Raw genomic sequence first — 21,508 nt, 5'->3', positions numbered from 1 at the left:
GGAGGGGGAAAGGGCCCAGCACAGGGAGGAGATGAGTGGGGGGCTGGGGCATGTGTGGGGGCTAACGAGGGAAGGCGAGATGGGCTCGGGGGGCGGGACTGAGAGAAGGGAGGGATGTGGGGAAGAGGGTGACGGGGAAGCAGCCGGGGTTTGGGGTCGGAGGGAGGCGGGTCCCGGGGGCGGGGCTAAGGGGTAAAAGGAGCAGGGGGCGGGGCTGAGAGAAGGATGTGGGGAAGGGGTAACAGGGAAGCAGACCGGGTTTGGGGGCGGATCCCGGGGGCTGGCCGCTCCCCGCCCCGCCTGCCGATAGGTCCGGGCCGGGACACTCCCTCTCCCCGCGGCTGGTGAAGTTCCCGGGCGGCAGCAGAGGGGGCGGCGTGTGGGTCTCGCTGCGGCTCCGTGGCGGTCGGTCAGTCTCCCAGCCCGGCCCCCGCAGCTGCCGCCACCATGACGGACCAGTCCCCCTTCGACACCAACGTCGTCACCCTGACCCGCTTCGTGATGGAGGAGGGGAGGCGGGCCCAGGGCACCGGGGAGCTCACCCAGCTGCTCAACGCGGTCTGCACCGCCGTCAAGGCCATCTCCACCGCCGTGCGCAAGGCGGGCATCGCCCACCTGTGAGTCGCCCGCCAGCCCCAGCCCCCTCGCCCAAGCCGGGGCTCACCGTGGGGCAGAGCCGCCCTGCCTGGCCCCTCCGCCGCAGGAACGGGCTCAGCCACTCGGCCCAGCCTGGATTGCACCTCCGAGGCGGGAATGCACCACCTCGCCAGGGGAAGGGCTTCCTGGGGGTCTGTGGGCGAAACTGCCCTTACCCGGGGTGGGCCCCGCACAGCCAGGAGCGACGGAAGCTCCCTAAAGGTGCGGGAGCCACCGGCGCCGCAACCGAGACCCCGCCCCTGCGCCGCCTCTTCCCCCCCAAGACCCCGCCCCCTGCTCGGTACTTCCCCCCCTTACGGCGGGTAAACTGATGGGGCCCTGGGCCCCCCGGTTCCGGCGCCCCTGCCGCAGAGCGCCGCTCGGTGGGGCTTTGCAGAACTGGGGCCTCGCACTGTAGGCCCCTCATCGCAGGGACGGTAGTTTAGGTAACTGTAGAGCACGATGCGGCGTTATAGGGGCCTGCACACGTTAATTGCAATCCCAGGCTAACAGATTATTAGGAATAAAATTTCTACCCCGCTAAAAACCAAGACTCCCGTCCTCTGAAGCGTGGCCCAAAGGTGCCCTTGGAAGACTAATCTCATTTTCTGCTTATCAAACTAAAGTTGCCTTGTAAGGACTGGACAACGTGGAGGAAGCTTACATTGACAGTTAAGATGACATTGTTTGACTCTGTATAAACAACATAGGAAGGAAGGTGCTTACTACTAACTAGCCAGCCAGGTATGGCAAACCCAGTGTTGACAGGCTGCATCATCATGGATACATTGTAACATATAATGCTTAATCTTAATCTGTTAATTAGGCAACACCTTGCCTACCTGAGTATTCTTGCCATCTCTTTCTGGCAAATATACCCTTAAGCTTATTACCTGTCTATATATTGTTCAATATTGATATGTTTGCAGACAACACAACTGCACTGCATTAGTACTTAAATACTAGTGTCATGTTTAAAAATTTTGAAATGTTTAAATTCAGAATTAAGTTTGAATCTTTGTCCTCTAGCCTACTGTTTTGGCAGAGGGTGGTAGTTGCTTCAAATGGTGGGTATTTACAATTCAGGGAAATTTTCTTGCACAAAAAGTGCTTGGCTCAATCTCACCTATGCGTTTTCTTGCTAAACTCAGTTTGTATCATGACTTTAAAAGATAGACTCTTCACATTTCCCTGTTTACCCACTTTCCTTGTCGGCAAAGCCCATATAACCTTTGTAGCTTAATGAACAGAAGCTTCAGTTCTGGTTTTTAGTTAAACAATTTATTTAATATTGGTATTTAAGCAATCTAATCCAAACTAGTGCACTCAGAAGAAAGATGGGGCATGTTTCAATTTGTAGCTTTCAGAGGGACTGGACAGTGAATAAAAAAGTCCTCTTGCCCTTTAAAGTTATTTAAAATGGCTGAAGTACTAGCCAACTATTAATGCTGCAATTCTAAACTTTAAGCCATTTTATCTATTGCTCACTTTGGTGTGGCTACAATTTTCAATAGCCTTTCATTTGTGTCCAAGCAGGGTTTTTTTTTTAAATCTGTCAAACATCTTTGCTAGTAGTTTTTAAATAAGTCAACTAAAACATAAAGTGGTGTGATCTTAGAAGTCCAGATGCAAGAAACAATCATGTGAATAGTGGGGAAAGCAGGCTTATACAGGAGACACTTAACCAGACTTGGAAAGATTAGATTTTTAAATTGATAAGTGTTAATAAACATTGATTTCACTGTACACACAAACCAACAAAACTTCCACTGATGATCAAAATTTACAGATAAACAGCATTTCTTACTTTGCCTACGAATGTTAGAGTTTGATTTAAGGAGATTTACTTTGTATATTTTGACATCTGATGTTGACAACTTGTCAATGGTTATAAAGCTGTAACTTTTTGAATCTCAGCATATACTATCAAATAACTGTCTGGGCCCCTCCCCCCATAATTTCCTGCAATTGTGAAAATTTAAGTATATAAACAAAAAAGCTTAGCACAGCTATGAAAATTTAAATAAATAGATAACAAGCATTTTTAATTTGATACTAGTCAAATTATATTAATCATTCTCCCATGCCTATTTATTACTATAGATATCCTGCCCTTCTTTCTTTAGGTGAAACTTCCATTGGCTGTGGATGTTGGTGCATATAGGAGTTATCTGTTAAACAGTAAGCAACTCTTGGCATTAGCAGAGCTGCACAGAGATCAAGGACAAGAGATGATCTGCAGTTGTACTCACTCTGCTCTTGTTACTACCTTTATTGGTTGTGACTAACAGCCAATGAGAAGTTTTATAAATGCAAATATTGTTTGGATTATAGTGCATTCTTTCACATGCTAAAGGGATGTTAAACTCTCAGGCTAGGTCTACACTACAGCGGGGGGTCGACCTAAGATACGCAACTTCAGCTACGTGAATAGCGTAGCTGAAGTGGCGTATTTTAGGTCGACTTACCTGGCTGTGAGGATGGCAGCAAGTCGACCACTGCCGCGCCGCCGTCGACTCCGCTACCGCCTCTTGCTGTGGTGGATTTCCGGAGTAGACAGTAGAGCCATCAGGGATCGATTTTATCGCGTCTTCACTAGACGCGGTAAGTCGATCCCCGATAGACCGATTGCTACCCGCCGGATCGGCGGGTAGTGAAGACGTGCCCTCAGTCTTGGGCTCTCAGTTCAGCTCATGCTTCCGTGGAAATAATGAGTGCATTTTGTCACGTTGCACACACACACAAAAAAAAAAAGCTACCTTAAAGGAGTGGAAAAAAATTTTTTACCTCGATGCTCTCAGTATCACCTGTTATCTTACTTTAAAAACCTCAGATTTAGACTCCAGAGTATAATGGTAAAAATAACTAAAATGACCTTTCAAATTTTATTAGCTTGGCAGGTAAACCAAATGATTAGAAGTTCCAAAACTCCATCTAAAGACATGTCTACATGAGGTATTAGTGCATCCCAGATGTGGAGTAAATTCTGATACACACTAGCATGTCACACACTTGCTGTCTACGTGGACCCGGCTGGCATGCACTTAAGTTTCTTAATGTCTAAGTCAGTATGCACTAAGGAGTTTTTAGTGCACACCAGCAGGGTCCACACAGCAAGTATCTGCATGCTGGTGTGCACTAGAATTTACACTCCAGCTGGGGTGAACTAACATCATGTAGACAAGCCCTCAGCATTTATCTAATTTTGTAAAACCCTCTCTGTTGTGCCTCCTCTCTCTAGTGAATATTTACTGAAGGTAAATGCAATAGTGTTGACTCTTTTAAAGAAGAGAACAAAACAATTTCAATGCAGGCAGAGGAACTGGATTTTAGAGCAGGCAGAGTTGGGCTTTAAAGAGAGCTGGTTTTAACCTTAACCATAGCAGAGCTGGGGCTCTGCTATAACTGATAATGATAGAAGCTAAGATATGAAGTGGCCTTCAAAGGAGCCTGCAGTTGATGATAATCTTTGTGCAATAAACTTTTTTCAGCAACTTCTAATTTTTGAATGGGAAGACATCTTGATGACTTATGGCTGAATTATCAACTGCAGTCTGATTTAATATCCTAGAACCACTTTACTCTAATCAGTTTGATTAAAACTTTTTTTACAATGCAGTCGGGGGGGGGGAGTGAGTTTTACATGAAGTTGTGAAAGAATAAGACTGAGTCATTCCTTGTGGGATTTGTCAGTACCAGTGTCTAGGCAATCAGCTAGTACTACAGTGAACTGCTTAATGGTAGCATCAGAAAGAAGCTAGTGCTTATTTTCTTGCAATGATGAATATAAACTGAAGTTACTGCACTGTAACCTACTTTTAATTATTTTGCATATTAATGACTCTCCAGATACTGTACTTAGCAGGTCTCTAGAAATGCCTACAATAATGACCTGTTTTATTAGTGAGAAACTTAATGGAAACTCTACTAATTTGACAGCTTACAGCAAATAACAGAAAACATGTTACCCAAAAGGCCTCCAGCAGCACAGAGTAGCCTTTTTATAATTAGGAAATGAATTTGTTAGCACTAGAGAAAATTGACAAAACTTCTTGTGTTGTGAAATAGTTGCTGTAAAATGGAAGTAAAACCTCTCAGTGGACTTACAAATGACTTGACTAGCTATCTTGACTTCAGATATGGGGGTGATCAACACTGGAACCTTACACTGGCATAGCTATGTCTCTCAGATAAAAATCCACATCCTGAGAGATGTAGCTCTGCCAGTGTAACACCTGTGTAGAAAGTGTTGGATTGCCAGAAGAATTCTTCCCTCAGCCTACTTACTACCTCTCAGAGATCAACTGCAGCACTTTCATGCCAGCTGAAAACTGTGTGAGCCAGCATGGAGAATTTTGTGTATTGAACTTTCTCATGTTCTTGTTTTTAAATAAAAAAAGTTTATGTACAGATGTGAGAACTGTACCCATTTGAATTATGGATGTTTGTCTGACACAGATAGCTTTGTCTGACCATTTAAAAACTGCTCCAGAAGCTTCACTCAATACAGTATCTGTGTAATTTGTTTGGAGACTGAGGTGGGAGCACTTTCCTTTTCCTCTTGGCCTTGGTAGGAAATTATCTTCCACTGAGGTGTTTGTTCAAGTCATGTATAGATGGGTGAGAAATACTATCACATGCCTTTATCTTTTGAAGCAGTGGGGGATGGAAGGAAATTGTTGTGAAATGCTCCGTTAAATCATGCTCGTTAGAAGGAAATTGCAGAATTGAATATCGAGCCATACTGACTTTAAATGTGCAGACTGGACAAAACAATGGTAATTTGCCTTCAAGATTTAAGAAATACCCAGTACGATAGTGTCCATTCCCAGCTCCTGCTGATGGGAACAAAACACCTGTCATCTCATTGGAGAAAGTTTGGCATGGAGGAGCACGAGGGCTTGTTTCAGTAGTGCATGGTGCCTGCCATATCTCTCATTGTGTTCTTGGAGCTGTTCTGTACAGGCCAGAAGATGGGTGGAGACAGCTGGAGGGGTGGGGAAGATGGGCAGCTTCAGTGGAAGCTTCCTGCAAGCTTCCACTAGCAGAATTGATGCATCCTAAGCTACAAATAAAGCTACCCTCCTGTGATGGAGCTGCTGGGAGGCAGCTGTGGAAATTCCCCAGGATGCAGTGGTGATGTGGGTGTAATTCAAAAGCCCTGAACACAAATAAGGGTTGACTAATCTCTAATGCATAAGCTTTCTAATGAGGTCACAAGAGACAAACCTCATGAAGGAGGCTGGCTGAAGCTAAGAGCAAGGATTTTTAGAGCTGCTACAGAAGGAAAGAACAAGCGGTCACAGATAATCTCAAGTCATAGCTATTATCTTGAAGAACCTGGATTCATTGCTACCAATTTTTAGTCCTTTTAATTAAGGCTTAACCTATTCCAGCAGAGCTTGTCTAATTATAGATAATGTTTAAATGCTTTTTGTATTTTTCTTAAATAGTGAATATCTTGTAGACTTGAGACAATAGTGGCTGTATGGAAATCTCAGAATGAAGGATCCTCTATTTTCAGGATAGGGGGAGGAAGAGGAATCAGGCAGTTAACTGGCCACTAGATCAAAACAATTGAATGGAACTGTAGTCTCATCCAACATTGGAGAGTTTACTTTGTGCCATCCTAGACCTCCATCTTCTATAATAACTTTTTTGGAAGGGCCAGGAACAGTGCTCCTAATCTTACAAAATGCCATACAATAGAACCGCAGATTTACAAACACCAGAGTTACAAACTGACCAGTCAACCAAACACCTCATTTGGATTGAAAGTACACAATCAGACAAAAAAAGCAACTATAGTACAGTGTTAAACATAAACTGCTAAAGAATACAGGGAAAGCAGCATTTTATTTCTGCATAATAAAGTTTCAAAGCTGTATTAAGTCAATGTTCAGTTGTAAACTTGTGAAAGAACCATAACGTTTTGTTCAGAATTATGAACAACCTCCATTCTCAGGGTGTTTGTAACTGAGGTTCTACTGTATTTTTGTTCCTCATGAGAATCTCTTTCCATTGCTTTAGCTATGGAATAGCTGGTTCCACCAATGTGACAGGAGACCAAGTAAAGAAGTTGGATGTCCTTTCCAATGACCTGGTGATTAACATGCTCAAGTCATCCTTCACTACGTGTGTTATTGTGTCAGAAGAAAACAAAAATGCTATAATAGTAGATGCTGAAAAAAGGGTTAGTAACTTACAAAACTTGTCAATACTTGGATTCAAGTTAACTTTTACAAATACTTTTCTTCAAATATGTAAAAATTGAACTGGAGTTAAAGATTTCAAAGGCACTTAGCCAAAGATGTGTGTGGTTTTTTTGTTTGTTTGTTTGTTTGTTTGTTTGTTTTTCCTGGATACAGGAAAATATTGACAGCTACATTTTCCATTCACTCCTACCTGGTTTCTTTCCTCCAGTTCTGCTCCCACATCTTTTGAGCTTTTCTTCCCCCTTTAGTCCTAAATTCGGTATTGTTTGTACTTCCTAACCTCTGGAGCAATTTGTATGTGTGGGTTGTGGTTTTTTTTCCTCCTTCTTCCCCCAGATGGTTCTCAGGCAGGCTCTTCCTATAACATTTTTCTGACTATTGGACTTATTTTTATGGATCAATCCATAAAGGTCCTTCCTCAGGCAAACTTTTCACTGAAGTCAGTAGGAGTATGACTCAGCAAAATCTGAGTGAGGACTTCAGGTCTGACTTAAAGAATTGACGGTGTCATTGAATTGTAGTATAAGTGTGGGTTTTGTGGGTTTATTTTAACTGCTTTGTAGTCTTTCCTAGAAATATTAAATTTCTACCAATGTTCTCCTGCCTCTTCAAAAATAAAAACCAATAAAAACAAGTTTTTGAATTTACTATGTGGCCTATACAGCTGCATTATTTATATGTATTTGCAGGAATGTATACACTTGTGAGAGCAGTATTTGTGAATTGCTCCTGACTCATTTTGATGTCACCATGCCACAATTGTGGTGGTGGTTTGCTAATTTTTTCCTAAAGAAATTTATCAAAGTACAATAGAATTTGTTTTGTTGGAACACTTTGGTGCCTTATGTCCCAATTAAACAGAACCTCCAGTTGAAAAGGCTAACAAGACTCAATGCTGGAGCACCTTAACTTTATTTTTTTTAATTTTATCTGAGACTCTGTGTTAAAGCATTTTGCTGCTGAATCTTAGTTAACGTGCTCTAGCTAACACAGAAGTACTGCCCCTGTTAAAGAGCCAGCACTGCTATTAAGGATTGCTGGACTTAAATGAGCTTCTGGGATCATGATGATTAAAAGGATACAATCCACTTAAACACTTCAATTTTTTTTTACTTTTATGAACTACAAGTAACTTGTAAGTAAAAGATTAGAGAAATTTCCCTTTGTTGGTATCCCTTGTGTGAGTCTTTCATGCAGCAGCAGGAGGATTTTTTTTGTAAATGATGGTAAAGCCACAAATTGGCAGTGGGATGTGTGAGCAGGTGTAACAAATCTCAGTTTGGTGTTTCTTTGAAGTACACTGTACATTATTCAGGAGTTAGGTGTTGTTGTTGACCAGGTAGGTTGTTGGGTTTTTTTTTAATGGCTCAAATTATGAGCCTAAACAAAAACCAATCTCAATTTTTCTCATGCTACTGTGTAAATTAAGGCACAATTTCTTTTTATAAAAGATGAAAAGGTAAAACACAGCTAGGGTGCTAGGTGTTGCAGGGCCTCCCTAACAGTTGCTGCTTACTGTAAGTGTAGTAATAACTAAGCATACAGTGAGCTAGGGATGACCTTTTAGCGTCAGTATTTTTCTTTGTGGCTGTAGCAAGACTTTACTGCACTGCGTGTGCCATTACAAGAACAGTGGCATCATCTGTTCTTTCAGTTAAAGATTTCCCAAATTGTTCATACAGACGCTCAAGCAATTAGCGGTGAAAACTTAGCCAAAAATAAACCATCAAAATAGTATTCCACTTCTTGAGAATATAGCTCCATAACATTCCCTTAGGGCTTGTCTACACTTACATTTTATAGCGCTCTAACTTGCTGGCTTGTGGGGGTGAAAAATCACCCTCTGAGCGCAGCAAGTTTGAGCGCTTTAAAGCGCTAGTGTGGACAGGCTCAGAGCGTTCGGAGCCGGGCTCCCAGCACTCGGAGCTATTCCCCTCCTGGAAGTGGATTACCAGGAGAGCTCTCTCATGACCACAGTCAGACCTCAAAGCACTGCTGCAGCAGTGCTCTCTCTGCAGTGCTTTGAGGTTTCTAGTGTATACGTAGCCTTAGTTTAAAATGTTCTTGGCTAGAAATTAGTCTGAGTAGATTAGGTGGCAAAACACTTATTTGGGGTAGATGGGCAAATAACTAAATCCAGTTCCTCTGTCTTTATTTTCCAGGGTAAATACATAGTCTGCATGGATCCTCTTGATGGCTCTTCTAACATTGACTGCCTTGTTTCAATTGGAACTATCTTTGCCATCTACAGAAAGGTAAAGTGGGATGCTGTCATGCTAAGACAGTTGGGGTCGGGGGCGAGTAGTAGTTCTTCACACTTAAGCAGCTCATGATGGAATAAAGTTGGATCCGAAGACTTAATGAAATCCAACTAAATCTACAACTGCTCAGTTACACAATACCTTTGAGTGATACACAGCACTTGGTTAATAGACCTACATACATGCAATCCTGACATACTCAGTTAGCCAGTTAGATTCCTCTAACAATGACAAGGATAACAGGAGTTAAATGCTTCATACTCACTCATACAACTTGAGACCAAACGAAACACTAATTTCATCTACCTGAGTTACGTGCATTCTTCAATTAAACTGGTTCTTCCATCTTGTACAGGTAGTCCTATCAGCCTGAGGACTGGCTTCCAAGATGAGATTCAGTTTGAAACATTGCTTGTAAATTTAACATGCCTAATTCATTCTGAAAGATAAGTCTCATTTGCAGGCATATGAAATACAGGATTAACATGTCTCAGTCATGGAAACTACTGTGAATTCAGACAAGACACACTGTCCATCTTTAACCACCCTGACCCAGGTTTTGATGCACCTGAAAGTAACTTCTTTGGGCTCACTTCCCCTGGGAGCAAAAGAAAACAAGTTCTTGGCACTAATCAATTGTAAACATTATGACCAAAGTTCCACTTTGGTTTTTTAAATTCTGCCTCAGATTTCTGCATCAAATTGAAGGTACTCATTATTAAGGCTACATTTTTTTAGTAAAAGTCAGACATTTTATTAAAATACCCGTGAATAAAATGTGGGGGGGGGGGGGCAGCACACAGCCTGGGACCCCTGATGGTGCAGGAAGGAGGGGGGTTGGTGGGGCCAGCAGGCTCCTTATCTGGCTCCGCACCTCACCCCCATCAGCAGCAGGCACCGCGGTTCCTGGCCAATGGGAGCTGCGAAGCCAGTGCTCTGGGCAGAGGCACGCCGCAGAGCTGCCTGGCTATGCCTCTGCCAACAACTGAGTGAGGGGGATGTTGCTGCTTCCAGGGAGCCCCCCAGGTAAGCGCCAGCCAGAGCCCACCTTAACTCATCCCATGCCCCAACCCCCTGTCCCCTTCCACACCCAAACTCTGCTGAGGGGTAGGGGGGTTGCGGGGTCCTGAGACTCCAGCTGGTGCACCTGGCACAGGAGCTGCCTGAGCTGCCCCTGAGCCAGGCACACCAGACACTGCAGAAGTCACGGAATCCATGACAAACTCTCAGCCTTACTCATTATCACTTTCAAGACACTACATATTTCTACCCCATCTTATTTCCTGCATTCCACCCTAATGTTTGACTTCTCACTTTGGCCCTGATCCAGCAAAGCTCTTATGAATGTACTTTAAATTTAAACATGTGAGCAGCCCAGTTGACTTTAAAGTTAATCATATATAGAAGAGCTTTGTCAGATCAGGGCCTGTCTCTCCTTTGCTTTCATCATGAATTATTTGTATAACTATAGCACCTAGGAGCCCTAGTCATGGACCAGGACCCCAATATAGTAGGCACTGTGCAAACACAGAACAAAAATGGTCCCTACCCTAAAGAGCTTAGTCTAGTATATGACCAGAGAAAAGATGGCTGGGGGGGGTGGGGGGCGGAGAATGGGGATTAACAAGAAAACAATGAGATCAATGCCTATCATGCTGACCAATATTGTATCACCACATGAGCAGCCTAATAGTTGTGAAGTTTTTGTCAGCATTACAGAACAGCAGAGTTTTAAGGAGAGACTTCTGATTTTTTTTTCTTTAATTAGTGACCTTACTCTAGCAATAAGCTAAAACAGGTATCAAGTTATTGCTGCTCTTCAGCAGTTGAAGGCATGCTGACTTAGGCCTGGTGTTCCAAAGGCATGCACTAGTAGCCTGTTATAGCAGCATATGTTGTTGTGGTTCTATTACTGTAAATAAATGAAGCTTATAAAATCAGGGCTTTGGAGCGGAGCCCGGGGCTGGAGCGGAGCAATTCAAAAATTTGATTGCTCCAAATCCCTGTAGATCAGTGGTTCCCAAACTTTAACAACCTATGAACCCCTTTCACCAAAATGTCAAGTCTTGCGAACCCCCTCCTAAAAAAGAATATTTCCAGGGATTTTCTCCTTTACCTAAGTATAAATTATAAAAGCAGTGATCTTGGAAATATAAAATTTGTTTTTGACATGCTTATTACACACTATTATCATTTATCATTACAGTATTTTTATTACTGTATGAAAATGGCAACACTCTTCCAAGATCTCACTTTCGTAGCTTGTATCACTTTGAATAAGCTTGTTATAAGACAAGGCTCCTATGTTTCATCAAGAAGTATCAGATGTGAAACAGCATGAAGGTATCTAAGAAGCCAACTCAAAGAGTTCCTCTTATACAAGCATTCAGGTCTTGAGCAGTTCAAGCAAACAACGCACGTTACAACAAAGCTTAAACTTGTTCTTCATAATAATTTAAAAAACAATACTAGCTGCCTATTTAATTTTAAAAACAGCAAAAAATATCCACCTCCCTTTCCATTTCTTATAAGGAGTCTTGAAGTTTAAATCTCCTCAGTGTGATAGATATGCTTGCTTTGATCTGCTTAGCTCTTGGAAGTCCAGGGGCTCCGTGCTGCCCGGGGTCCCTAAGGACAGCTCAGTCCGCCATTAGGGAATTTTTTCCCCGAGAACCCCTTGTAACATTTCACAAACCCCAGTTTGGGAACCACTGCTGTAGATGAACCATAGGAATTTTTAGTTTAAAAAAAAAAAAAAATCTTGACACTCTTCCTTCCTATTCCAGGCTTCCCCTGAGGAACCTTCTGAGAAAGATGCTTTACAGCCTGGACGTAATCTTGTGGCAGCTGGTTATGCCCTCTATGGGAGTGCCACAATGCTGGTGCTAGCCATCGAATCTGGTGTCAACTGTTTTATGCTTGACCCGGTAAGGAAGCATACATCTGGTATGAATAGCTTGCTCTTGTAGAGATAACACAATTCCAGAACAAATGTTTCCTAAGTGGATCAATATACAGAGCTGCTTCCAAACTAAATCTTAACATCTGAAGATGCAGTACTAGTAAGAGAAGCAATGGGAGTTGATATGCCTATAAAAATAGAATAGATAAACCCCCAAAGGCTTCTGGCATTCTTCCCCTCTGCTGGAGACAAAGTGGTCATTAATAATCTCACTCAAAATTGATATTTAGTCAGAATAAAGTATACATGTGCCACCTGATGTGATGAATATTTAAGCATTTTTTGTATTTGCAGAATTTCCCTTAAGACTGTCTCTTGTAGTTTAGTACATTCCTTAACTCTAGTACCTTTAATCTTTTAGTAGGCTAGAGATGCAGAAATACATTTAATATTCTCTTACGCTTACAGATCATCGTGATTGTTTAAAAGAGTAAGTATGGAGTGTGTATGCATGTGTTTGACATCCTAGAAGCTATTGGCCATCTGACTTTTGAAATAAAGTATGTTTAAGGTCACACAGTGCGGTTGTCTGCAGTGATTCAGTTTAATTTAAAGCCATTCTATTGTAAATCTGGTTTTGCCAGTTACTTTTACCAATAGTAAGTCATGTTTGGAATATGCCATGGCAATAGTTTCAAGGAAGTAGAATTTGATGTTTTCCATATAGTAATGGTTTAAATGTCTGCATGTATTACCAACTTTTTAGTTTGTCTACAATTTTTTTTTTCCCTCCTACAAATGTTAAAACTTACTGCAGTAGAGACTAGATACCTTAGACATTTAGTAATTATATAGTATACCTTTGGAGGGCTTTGGAGCTGTGCTCCGGCTCCGCTCCAGCCAAAAACCTGCAGTTCCACTGCTCCGGAGCTGCTCCATGCGCCACTCCAAAGCCCTGCTATATACAGATCCTTTCATCACTACATTACTGTTTTCATTCTGGTCAGACTAATAGTGTCAAACTTGTTACCATCTCATGGCTAGTCAAATTGAGTTAGAAATGTCAGTCCAGCTCCTAATGAATAGGTCTTCTCAATCCCTAAAACCTGCCCACAATTGCACCTGGGCCATCAGTTGTAAAAAGAAAACAAAGAACTGAGTGGACTTGCATCAAACTACTCTCTTGACACAGGATAATTATTTTGGAGATGGGGAGTGATCATGTTAAGAAATTTGCATGAGTCAGGTCTTTTGGGATATCTTATATGAGTACGCAAGACTTTTGCTCCAAGACTACAGAGCTGTACTCTTTCTCCCACCCCCAAGTACTGAATTGTAAAAAGAAAATGGAAACTTCAGTAGGTTTTCACTAAATTGTATGTAGCATTCACTTGCCTTTAGCCTTGGGAAGAACATGCACACAGTTATTGACTTGCTTTCTCATTATTGTCAGGCAATTGGGGAATTCATTTTGGTTGATAAGAATGTGAAAATCAAAAAGAGAGGAAATATCTACAGTCTCAATGAGGGCTATGCTGCATATTTTGATCCTGCAGTCACTGAATATCTTCAAAAGAAGAAATTCCCTCAGGTAAATGTTCACTTTCTAGAGAAATTTTTCTAAGATAAGCAAATGGTCAGTGCCTCAAACTTTGACACCCTGCACGTATGCATGATAACTGAATGTAAATGCCAAAGTTAGACAAGACTGAACACTAATAGTGTACAAATCAAAGTGCACCAACTATTCCTTAGGCTTTGTTTAACTTGGCAATCTCTGAAGTCATTTTATGGATCAGTAAGCCACCATAGCTGACTATTTGTTTATACAAAGTTAGAGAGCTTGTTTTTCCCTCTCTCATATACTTTAAGTCCACCAGCATTTTGTGTTAACTTCATTTTTGTTAGGGTAAGGAGCACCACACCACACTCAAGAGTGGCTGATTCAAAAGTTTCAGCAGCTAGTCCAATTAATGGTGATAACCATACAACCTCCACCCCCTTTTTTGATAAAGCACTTGTATTTTTTCATCCTGTTTCCCTTGCTGCTGTAGCCAGTGCTGGGTCTAGAAAGGAGTTGGGGTTTGAGGCTATGCTCTATGGTGGCTGAGTGGAGAGGAACTCTCATCCAGTGCTATAGGAGCAGCACTTAGGAGGAAGTGAGAGGTCAGCTCCTTCCCTCCCACAACACAGGTCCATTTGATGGTAATTGGCTGGAGTACTGAATGGGTGTGGAAACAAGACTTGTGCTTAGTGCTGCAGGAAGTTGACTATGATGACTATGACTATCCTCTTGCTTAAAGGACTACTCAAATGGCAGGGTCTGTTTTAAAGCTATGTGAATACCTGCCGTGAAGCCAGAAATTGATAGGTGCCAATAAGAACCTAGATACATTCCCTCTGTCATACCCAACTGGATGTTAACTTCCTCCTTAATTACCCAGATGGGAGTCTGGCCAGATCCCCAGAGCTACCACCCACTGTTAGAAAACTCACATGGGAACCCTAGGGACAACAGGTGGCTTTACATCTTATCTATGTTCAGTGCTAATTGCATTGGCTGAGTACTACCTGATGAATACCTTAAGTCAGGGGTGGCCAATGTGAGCCTAAGAAAGAGCCAGAATTTACAAATGTACATTGCCAAAGAGCCACAGTAATATGCCAGCTGCAGCCCCCCCATCAGCTCTGCCTCCTCCCACCCACAGCGCATCCTGCCTGCCAGTAGCCCCGTGGATCAGCACCTCCCCAGGCCTCCCCCCTACTGCAATCAAATGTTTCATAGTGTGCAGGAGGCTCAGGGGAGCAGCCAGGGTGCAGCATGGGCCTTGAGGGAAGTGGTGGAGAGGGGGCAGAGCCAGGGGTTGAGCAGTGAGTGCACATACACACCCCTGGCACATTGGAAAGTTGGTGCCTGTGCAAGGAGCCGCATATTAATTTCTGAAGAGCTACATGCAGCTCCAGAGCCATGGGTTGGCCACCCCTGCCTTAAGTTAACAAAAAACCCTAAGGTTTTATTTAACTTGTCAGAGCTAGCAGGACCTTGAATTGATAAACTGACCCACTGAGAATCTTGATAAAATTAAGAAGCTCTTTGGAGTTAGATCTGGGCTAACTTCAAAAATCAGACTGAAGTAAAGTCAGCTATTGCAAACGTGAAAGATGCTGCTTTATCAGTAGCAGTGTTCTATGCAGTGATTGATCTTCCTTTGCTATCAGCACAGCTATAATAGGACATAATTTTTTTTTTTTTTTTTTTTACAATACAACATGTCATCTCAAAGACAGGCATATTTTCATGTGGATTTTTATAGGGTTTTAAAATAAACTTAGTTCTCACTTGACAGCTTTGGAGACACATACACGTTACAGTGTGATATCTGAAATTCAGGCTTCCCCATACTGCCAACTGTCTCTGAGCTAGAAAACCATCTCCAAAGGTACATCTACACTGCAGCTGGGACTGTGCTTCCCAGCTAGGGTAGACAAACGCATGCTAGCTCTGCTTGAGCTAGCATGCTAAAAATCGCAATGTGGCTGGGGGTAGCCACCTGATTGCAAACCCAGCTGGATGCCAGGGTATGTAGCTGGGTGGTTAGCCCAAGTTGCCACCTGTGTGCTACCTCTAGCCACATTACTATTTTTAGCATGTTTGATCAAGCAGAGCTAGCATCTGTCTGCCCCAGCTGGGCAGCATGCTCCAAGATGCAATGCAGAGTCACCCTAAGAGTAGGAAGAAAGTCTCCACTCTCATTAAGTCTTTGATTCCTCTCTGCTGAGAGGGCTAATAAAAGCTTTCACAAAACTTAAGAGGCTACTAACAAATCATTCCAAGCAGATAATTAGATAACCTTTTTCTCTGTCCCAAATCCTCTTTGAATTGGTGGCCTTGAGGGGAAGTGCCACATCTCCTTGCTAAGCCATTCACTGTTAGTTTGTGAAGATTTTTCAGAGGAGAACAAAGCCTAAAGAAAATCTGTCAGTCTAACTTTTATAGTTTCTGTCTGCCTAGCTTTAAACTAAATGACCTAGCTTTCAGCCTTCTGGCTCAATCCTCTGGTTTCTGAGGGCATGTCTTCACTACCCGCCGATCCGGCGGGTAGCAATCGGTCTATCGGGGATTGACTTACCACGTCTAGTGAAGACGCGATAAAATCGATCCCTGATGGCTCTACCGTCGACTCCGGAAATCCACCGCGGCAAGAGGCGGTAGTAGAGTAGACGGCGGCGCGGCAGCGGTCGACTTGTCCCCGTCCTCACAGCCAGGTAAGTCGACCTAAAATACGCCACTTCAGTTACGCTATTCACGTAGCTGAAGTTGCGTATCTTAGGTCGACCCCCCGCTGTAGTGTAGACCTAGCCCCAGAGGGGATGCTTTTAAATGTTACTTGTCCTGAAGCTTAGTCCAACTGCAGGTTAGAAGCTACAACATCACACTCTGCCTGCTGCAAAGCTGAAAACTAATTGGAGCCAAACCAGCACTTCTCTCTCCACAGCAATCTGTGGGGCCCACTGCCACACTGGTTGTTCTTGATACAAGGGACTAGTTAGACACCATTCAGATATCATGAAGAGGCAGGAGGATGGGATGTTGAATCCCCTGCCCCTAATCATATCAGAAGGAAAGGAGTTGCCAAGGAAAAATCCATGACAAGAGGTACCAACACAGAGGACTCTTCTCCCCACTGCATTTAACCATCGAGCAGAGTTTGGAACACCTCCCCTGCCACCAGTAGGGTATGAAGGGCAGAAGTAGTCCCCACTGGAACCCATAGAGCAGTGGTCACCACCCGTCAATCACGATAGACTGGGAGAGTCTCCAGGATCGACCAGTCAATCACAATCTCCGGCCGTGGCAGCGCAGCCCCACACTGTTCCCTGAAGTGGCCAGCATGCCCCTGGGGGGTGAAGGGAGAGCAGAGGGGGGCAAGGGTCTCCACGTGCTGCTCCTGCCTGCAAACACCGCCCCTGCAGCTCCCATTGTCCAGGAATGGGGAGCTGTGGCCAATGGGAGCTGCGGGAGCGGTGCCTGCAGAGGGGCAGCCTGCAGAGAACAGTAGCATGCAGAGCCACATGCCTCCCCCAGGGGCCGCAGAGGCACGTTGGCCCCTTCTGGGAGCGTCATAGCTACATGGTGCACTACTGGCTGGCAGGTTGGGGGGTGGCCTGGCTCGTGATAGGGAGGAGGTGCTGACATGCTTGAGTGGAACCAAGCCCCACTGGGCTGCCGACCAGGAACCACCTGAGGTAAGTGCCCCCCTCCCAAAGCCAGTGCCCCATACCCTCTCCTGCACCCCTACCCCAACCCTCACCCCCCTCCCAGAGCCCACACCCCCTCCTGCACCTCATACTCTGCCCCAGCCCAGAGCCCCCCTCCTGTACCCAAAACTCCCTCCCAGAGCTTGCACCCCCCCCCATGCCCCCTGCCCCAGGCTCAGCCCGGAGCCCCCTCCCACACTGCAAACCCCTCGGCCCCAGCCCAGAGCCTGCACCCCCTCCCAACCTCCTGCCCCAGCCTGGTGAAAGTGAGTGAGGATGGGGGGGGTGGGGTAGATCCTGGATTGTCCTTAAATTCAAAAAGTGATGTTGAGTGTAAAGAGGTTGGAGACCACTGCCATAGAGCAAAATACAATAAAACCTCTATTGACAAACACTAGCCTTATGAACCATTTTTCCTGACTGGAGGGAGTGTGGGGGAGGGAGGTGGAAGTACTAATAGTACTACTACTAAGAATAATTAATAGTGACCTCAAATGTCAACAGCCCTTCAGATTCCAGTGCATTGGAAATTGCTTTTCAGTGCTTTGAAGGACATGAAGAAAGTGATGATGCACTGGTACCTACTGCAGTTTTGAGATTTTGCAAGTTATGAATTTGATCCTCCCCCATTAGTTCATAAAACAGGGGTTCTGCTATAGATCTGATTTAACTTATAGCTCTGAAGTGGTGTGATCTGGTGGGCACAACTTGATGGAGAGGAGCTAGGAACAGCACTGGGCTTGGGGTTTTTTTGGTTTGTTGGTTTGGTTTTTTCTGCCCAATGGAAGATGGCAACTCTAGTTTCTAACATTGTCGTGTCAGTACTAAGAAGGTAGCATGCTTAAGGCTCTGGAATGGGAATCTGGAGTCCGTGACATATTTGTCTCTGCCACTGACCTTTTGTATGACGTAGATGCAAAATGACTTGCCCAGTACCTCTGTTTTCCCATCTGTAAAATGAGGATGATAATTAAGCTTTCTTTGTAAATTACTTTGAGTTCTGTGGATGAAAAACACTATGCAAGAGCCAAGTTATTACCACTAAAAAGCTAACAAGATTTAATCAAAGGTTGTTTATCAAATGTCTTTATACAGGATGGCAGCTCTCCGTATGGTGCGAGGTATATAGGTTCTATGGTAGCTGATGTACATCGTACTCTAGTGTATGGTGGAATCTTTTTATATCCAGCCAACTCCAAAAGCCCCAAAGGAAAGGTAAAAATGAATTAACCTAATTTTAGAAAGTATGTAGTCTGATGCAATCAGTGTTGTCTAAACTATTCTAAGACTTTTACAAATTAACAGCCAGTTTTTAAATGTTTTATAGTGCACAAATTGCAAGAATATATCTACTGCCATGGCTTGACACTGCAGGGTTTTTTTATTTTTTTAAGTAGCATTAAAACACATTAAGAACTAGGTGCTCCCCCAATAAGCCAGTCAGTTCTGCCCTCTCACCATATCATTGTAGGATTCCTCTGCTGCTCTCCTGGTTGTGCCAGAGACCCAGGGGTTCCCACCCCCCTAGTCTCTCCCAATCCCCTGGCCTCTTTCATAGATTCATACTTTCCAAGGTCAGAAGGGACTATTGTGATCATCTCCTCTCACCTCCTGTATAATACAGGCCACAGAATTTCCCCAAACTAATTCCTAAAGCATATCTTTTAGAAAAACATCCAATCTTGATTTAAAGATTACCAGCAATTGGTAAATTGTTCAACTGGTTAATTACTCACTTAATGTACACTATTTCCAGTTTGAAATTGGCTAGCTTCAACTTCCAGCTGTTAAAATAAAAATCTCCTGGAGATGCCTTAAAGCAGTGGTTCTCAACCAGGGGTACACATACCCCTGGGGTACACAGACCTTCCAGGGGATACATCAACTCATCTAGATATTTGCCTAGTTTTACAATAGGCTACATAAAAAGCACTAGCGAAATCACTACATACAAACATTTCGTAGTCAATTATTTGTTTATACTGCTCTGTATACTATACACTGAAGTGTAAGTACAATATTTATATTCCAATTGATTTTATAGTTAAATGGTCAAAATAAGTAAGCAATTTTTCAGTAATAGTATGCTGACACACTCTTTTTTTGTATTTTTATGTCTGATTTTGTAAGCAAGTAGTTTAAGTGAGGTGAAACTTGAGGGTACACAAAACAAATCAGACTCCTGAAAGGGGCACAGTAGTCTGGAAATGTTGAGAACCACTGCCTTAAGGGAGCTATTGCTTGCAGACCATTCTACTTCTTGTTCCTCTACTCTCTGTCACCACTCTCATTCGTACTCCACCCTCCCATCCTTACAGAATTGGTACAGCTCAGTCTGCTCTCTTCTCTGCTTTCCCCTTTCTCCTCCCAAGAATAGGGGAGGACAACTGTTTATTCAGCAAAATTTCAATCTGTTTTGAAAACTTCTGGGTGAATTATTGCTTCAGCTTGTAGATAAGACTCAGTTATTCATTACACAAACAAGTACACAATCAGTTTTTCTCAATGCAAACTTCAGTGACCTGTAGTTGTTTTTAAACTTAACTATTCATTAAGTGTTGTGCACACCGTCACTCACTCTACAGCAGTGATACTCTACCCCTTTCAGGAGGCTGTCTCTTGCAGATCCCTAAGTTTCACCTAACTTAAACTATTGCTTACAAAATCAGACATAAAAATACAAGTGTCGCAGCACACTATTACTGAAAAATTGCTTACTTTCTCATTTTGTATGTATGAAAGTTGTTTGTACTGACTTTGCTAGTGCTTTTTTTTATGTAGCCTGTTAAACTATGCAAATATTTAGACGTTATTGTACCCCCTGAAAGATCTCTGCACACCCCCAGGGTACCCATGCCCCCCTGATCGAGAACCACTTCTCTACAGTACTCAGCATTCACTCAAGTGCTGCACTATGCCTGCAGTTAACAGGAAGGTGAACAATCTACATAAAGAGAGCACGTGGTAACACTATGTTCACAATATGGGAGATGGGGACAAATATAGACAGTGATGTTTTGGCCATACTAGGAAAAAAGGGACATCATGTATAAGCTTGATCTTTGCTTCAAGAGGTAAATATGAAATATTTACTGCTGATTTTTCTACTTAGTATGATTAATACTAGAAAACTTTTATATACATTTTATACAAAATATCCTGCAATAACGTACTCTAGTGGTCACTATAATTTTGGCTTCTGTCTTCCAGCTGAGGCTTCTCTATGAATGTAACCCCATGGCCTTTGTAATTGAGAAGGCTGGGGGAATGGCTACTACAGGGAACCAAGCAGTGCTGGATATAGTGCCTGAGGATATCCACCAGAGAGCACCTATTGCTCTGGGATCTCCTGATGATGTGCAGGAATACATTGACATGGTCAAGAAGCATTCAGCCAAGTGAAATAGTCTTGCTGCAGTACAAAGAAGTGCCTTACAATTGGACCAAACATACTGTGAAGTACTACTGACCTAAGCTATTGTAGGAAAGCAAGAGAACCATATTTTCATTGTGTTTACCAAAAAATAAACTGTTAATATGTGCAACAAAAATGCATTTTTTTCACTGGCATTAAAGCAAAACTTTAAGGGAATAATGTGCTTCCTCTCTTACCTCATAACTACACAAAATCCACCATATTTGATAAAGAAGTTTTGTGTTGTAGGTACAGTGGCCATTTGCAGACAACCCCCTCCTACCCCCACCCCAACATCCCATTTCCCTCCAGTGCTAAAGAATGCCACAGCAGAGGGCCTTTTACAGGGAACACCATACTTTTCTGAAAGATTTCTCCCTGCAGATGGCTGACTGCAGTTTCCTTGTAGGCTGACTTATTGGGCCTTGTAAATACTAGAATCTTCAGTCCTGTTGCAACATTTGTAAATGCTAATCTAGATATTCCACAAACACTTGTTCCAGGACACAGATGTTTGTTCCTGATTATGGTCAACCTAGGATCATTCTGATCAGCAACAAATATTTGTGGTGCATCTAGATTAGCATTTACAACGGTTAGCTGACTGGCATTCAACTCTAGTCTAGATGAGGCCTTTGAGGCTAATCTGGATTTGGAGAGACTATGTTCAGAGGGTATAGCTCTGCTGTACTTAGCTCTCTGACCAAAAGCAGGCTGCTGCATGTTGAAGCCTCACTGTTGCTGACAAGTTCAGCCCCAGTTATTGTTCCTAGAGGTGTCTTGAAAGCATGGATTATGATAACAGGTGTACAGCAAGACG

The 21,508-nt window shown here is 43.2% G+C and overlaps 1 protein-coding gene across 1 annotated transcript; it reads left to right on the top strand.

The window, feature by feature from the left end:
- The first annotated feature begins 339 nt into the window (after positions 1-339).
- LOC112104025 (fructose-1,6-bisphosphatase 1) lies at positions 340-20,824 on the top strand. Its single transcript, XM_024196097.3, has 7 exons — positions 340-617; positions 6,667-6,829; positions 9,014-9,106; positions 11,899-12,039; positions 13,468-13,605; positions 18,369-18,488; positions 20,484-20,824. The coding sequence occupies exons 1-7, from the start codon at positions 448-450 to the stop codon at positions 20,673-20,675; spliced, it is 1,017 nt and encodes a 338-aa protein (XP_024051865.1). The 5' UTR covers positions 340-447; the 3' UTR covers positions 20,676-20,824.
- Positions 20,825-21,508: the final 684 nt, after the last annotated feature.

Source organism: Terrapene carolina, unplaced genomic scaffold (assembly GCF_002925995.2).
Source record: "Terrapene carolina triunguis isolate 2854851 unplaced genomic scaffold, T_m_triunguis-2.0 Scaffold113, whole genome shotgun sequence".
Classification (NCBI taxonomy): Eukaryota; Metazoa; Chordata; order Testudines; family Emydidae; genus Terrapene; species Terrapene triunguis.
This window is presented reverse-complemented; position numbering and strand designations above follow the sequence as displayed.

Bases quoted from the DNA above. Each gene is read 5' to 3' on its own strand.
- LOC112104025 (XM_024196097.3), top strand. From the start codon at position 448: ATGACGGACCAGTCCCCCTTCGACACCAACGTCGTCACCCTGACCCGC. The intron at 618-6,666 runs GTGAGTCGCCCG...CCATTGCTTTAG, and splicing joins AAGGCGGGCATCGCCCACCT to CTATGGAATAGCTGGTTCCA. The intron at 13,606-18,368 runs GTAAATGTTCAC...GTCTTTATACAG, and splicing joins AAAAGAAGAAATTCCCTCAG to GATGGCAGCTCTCCGTATGG.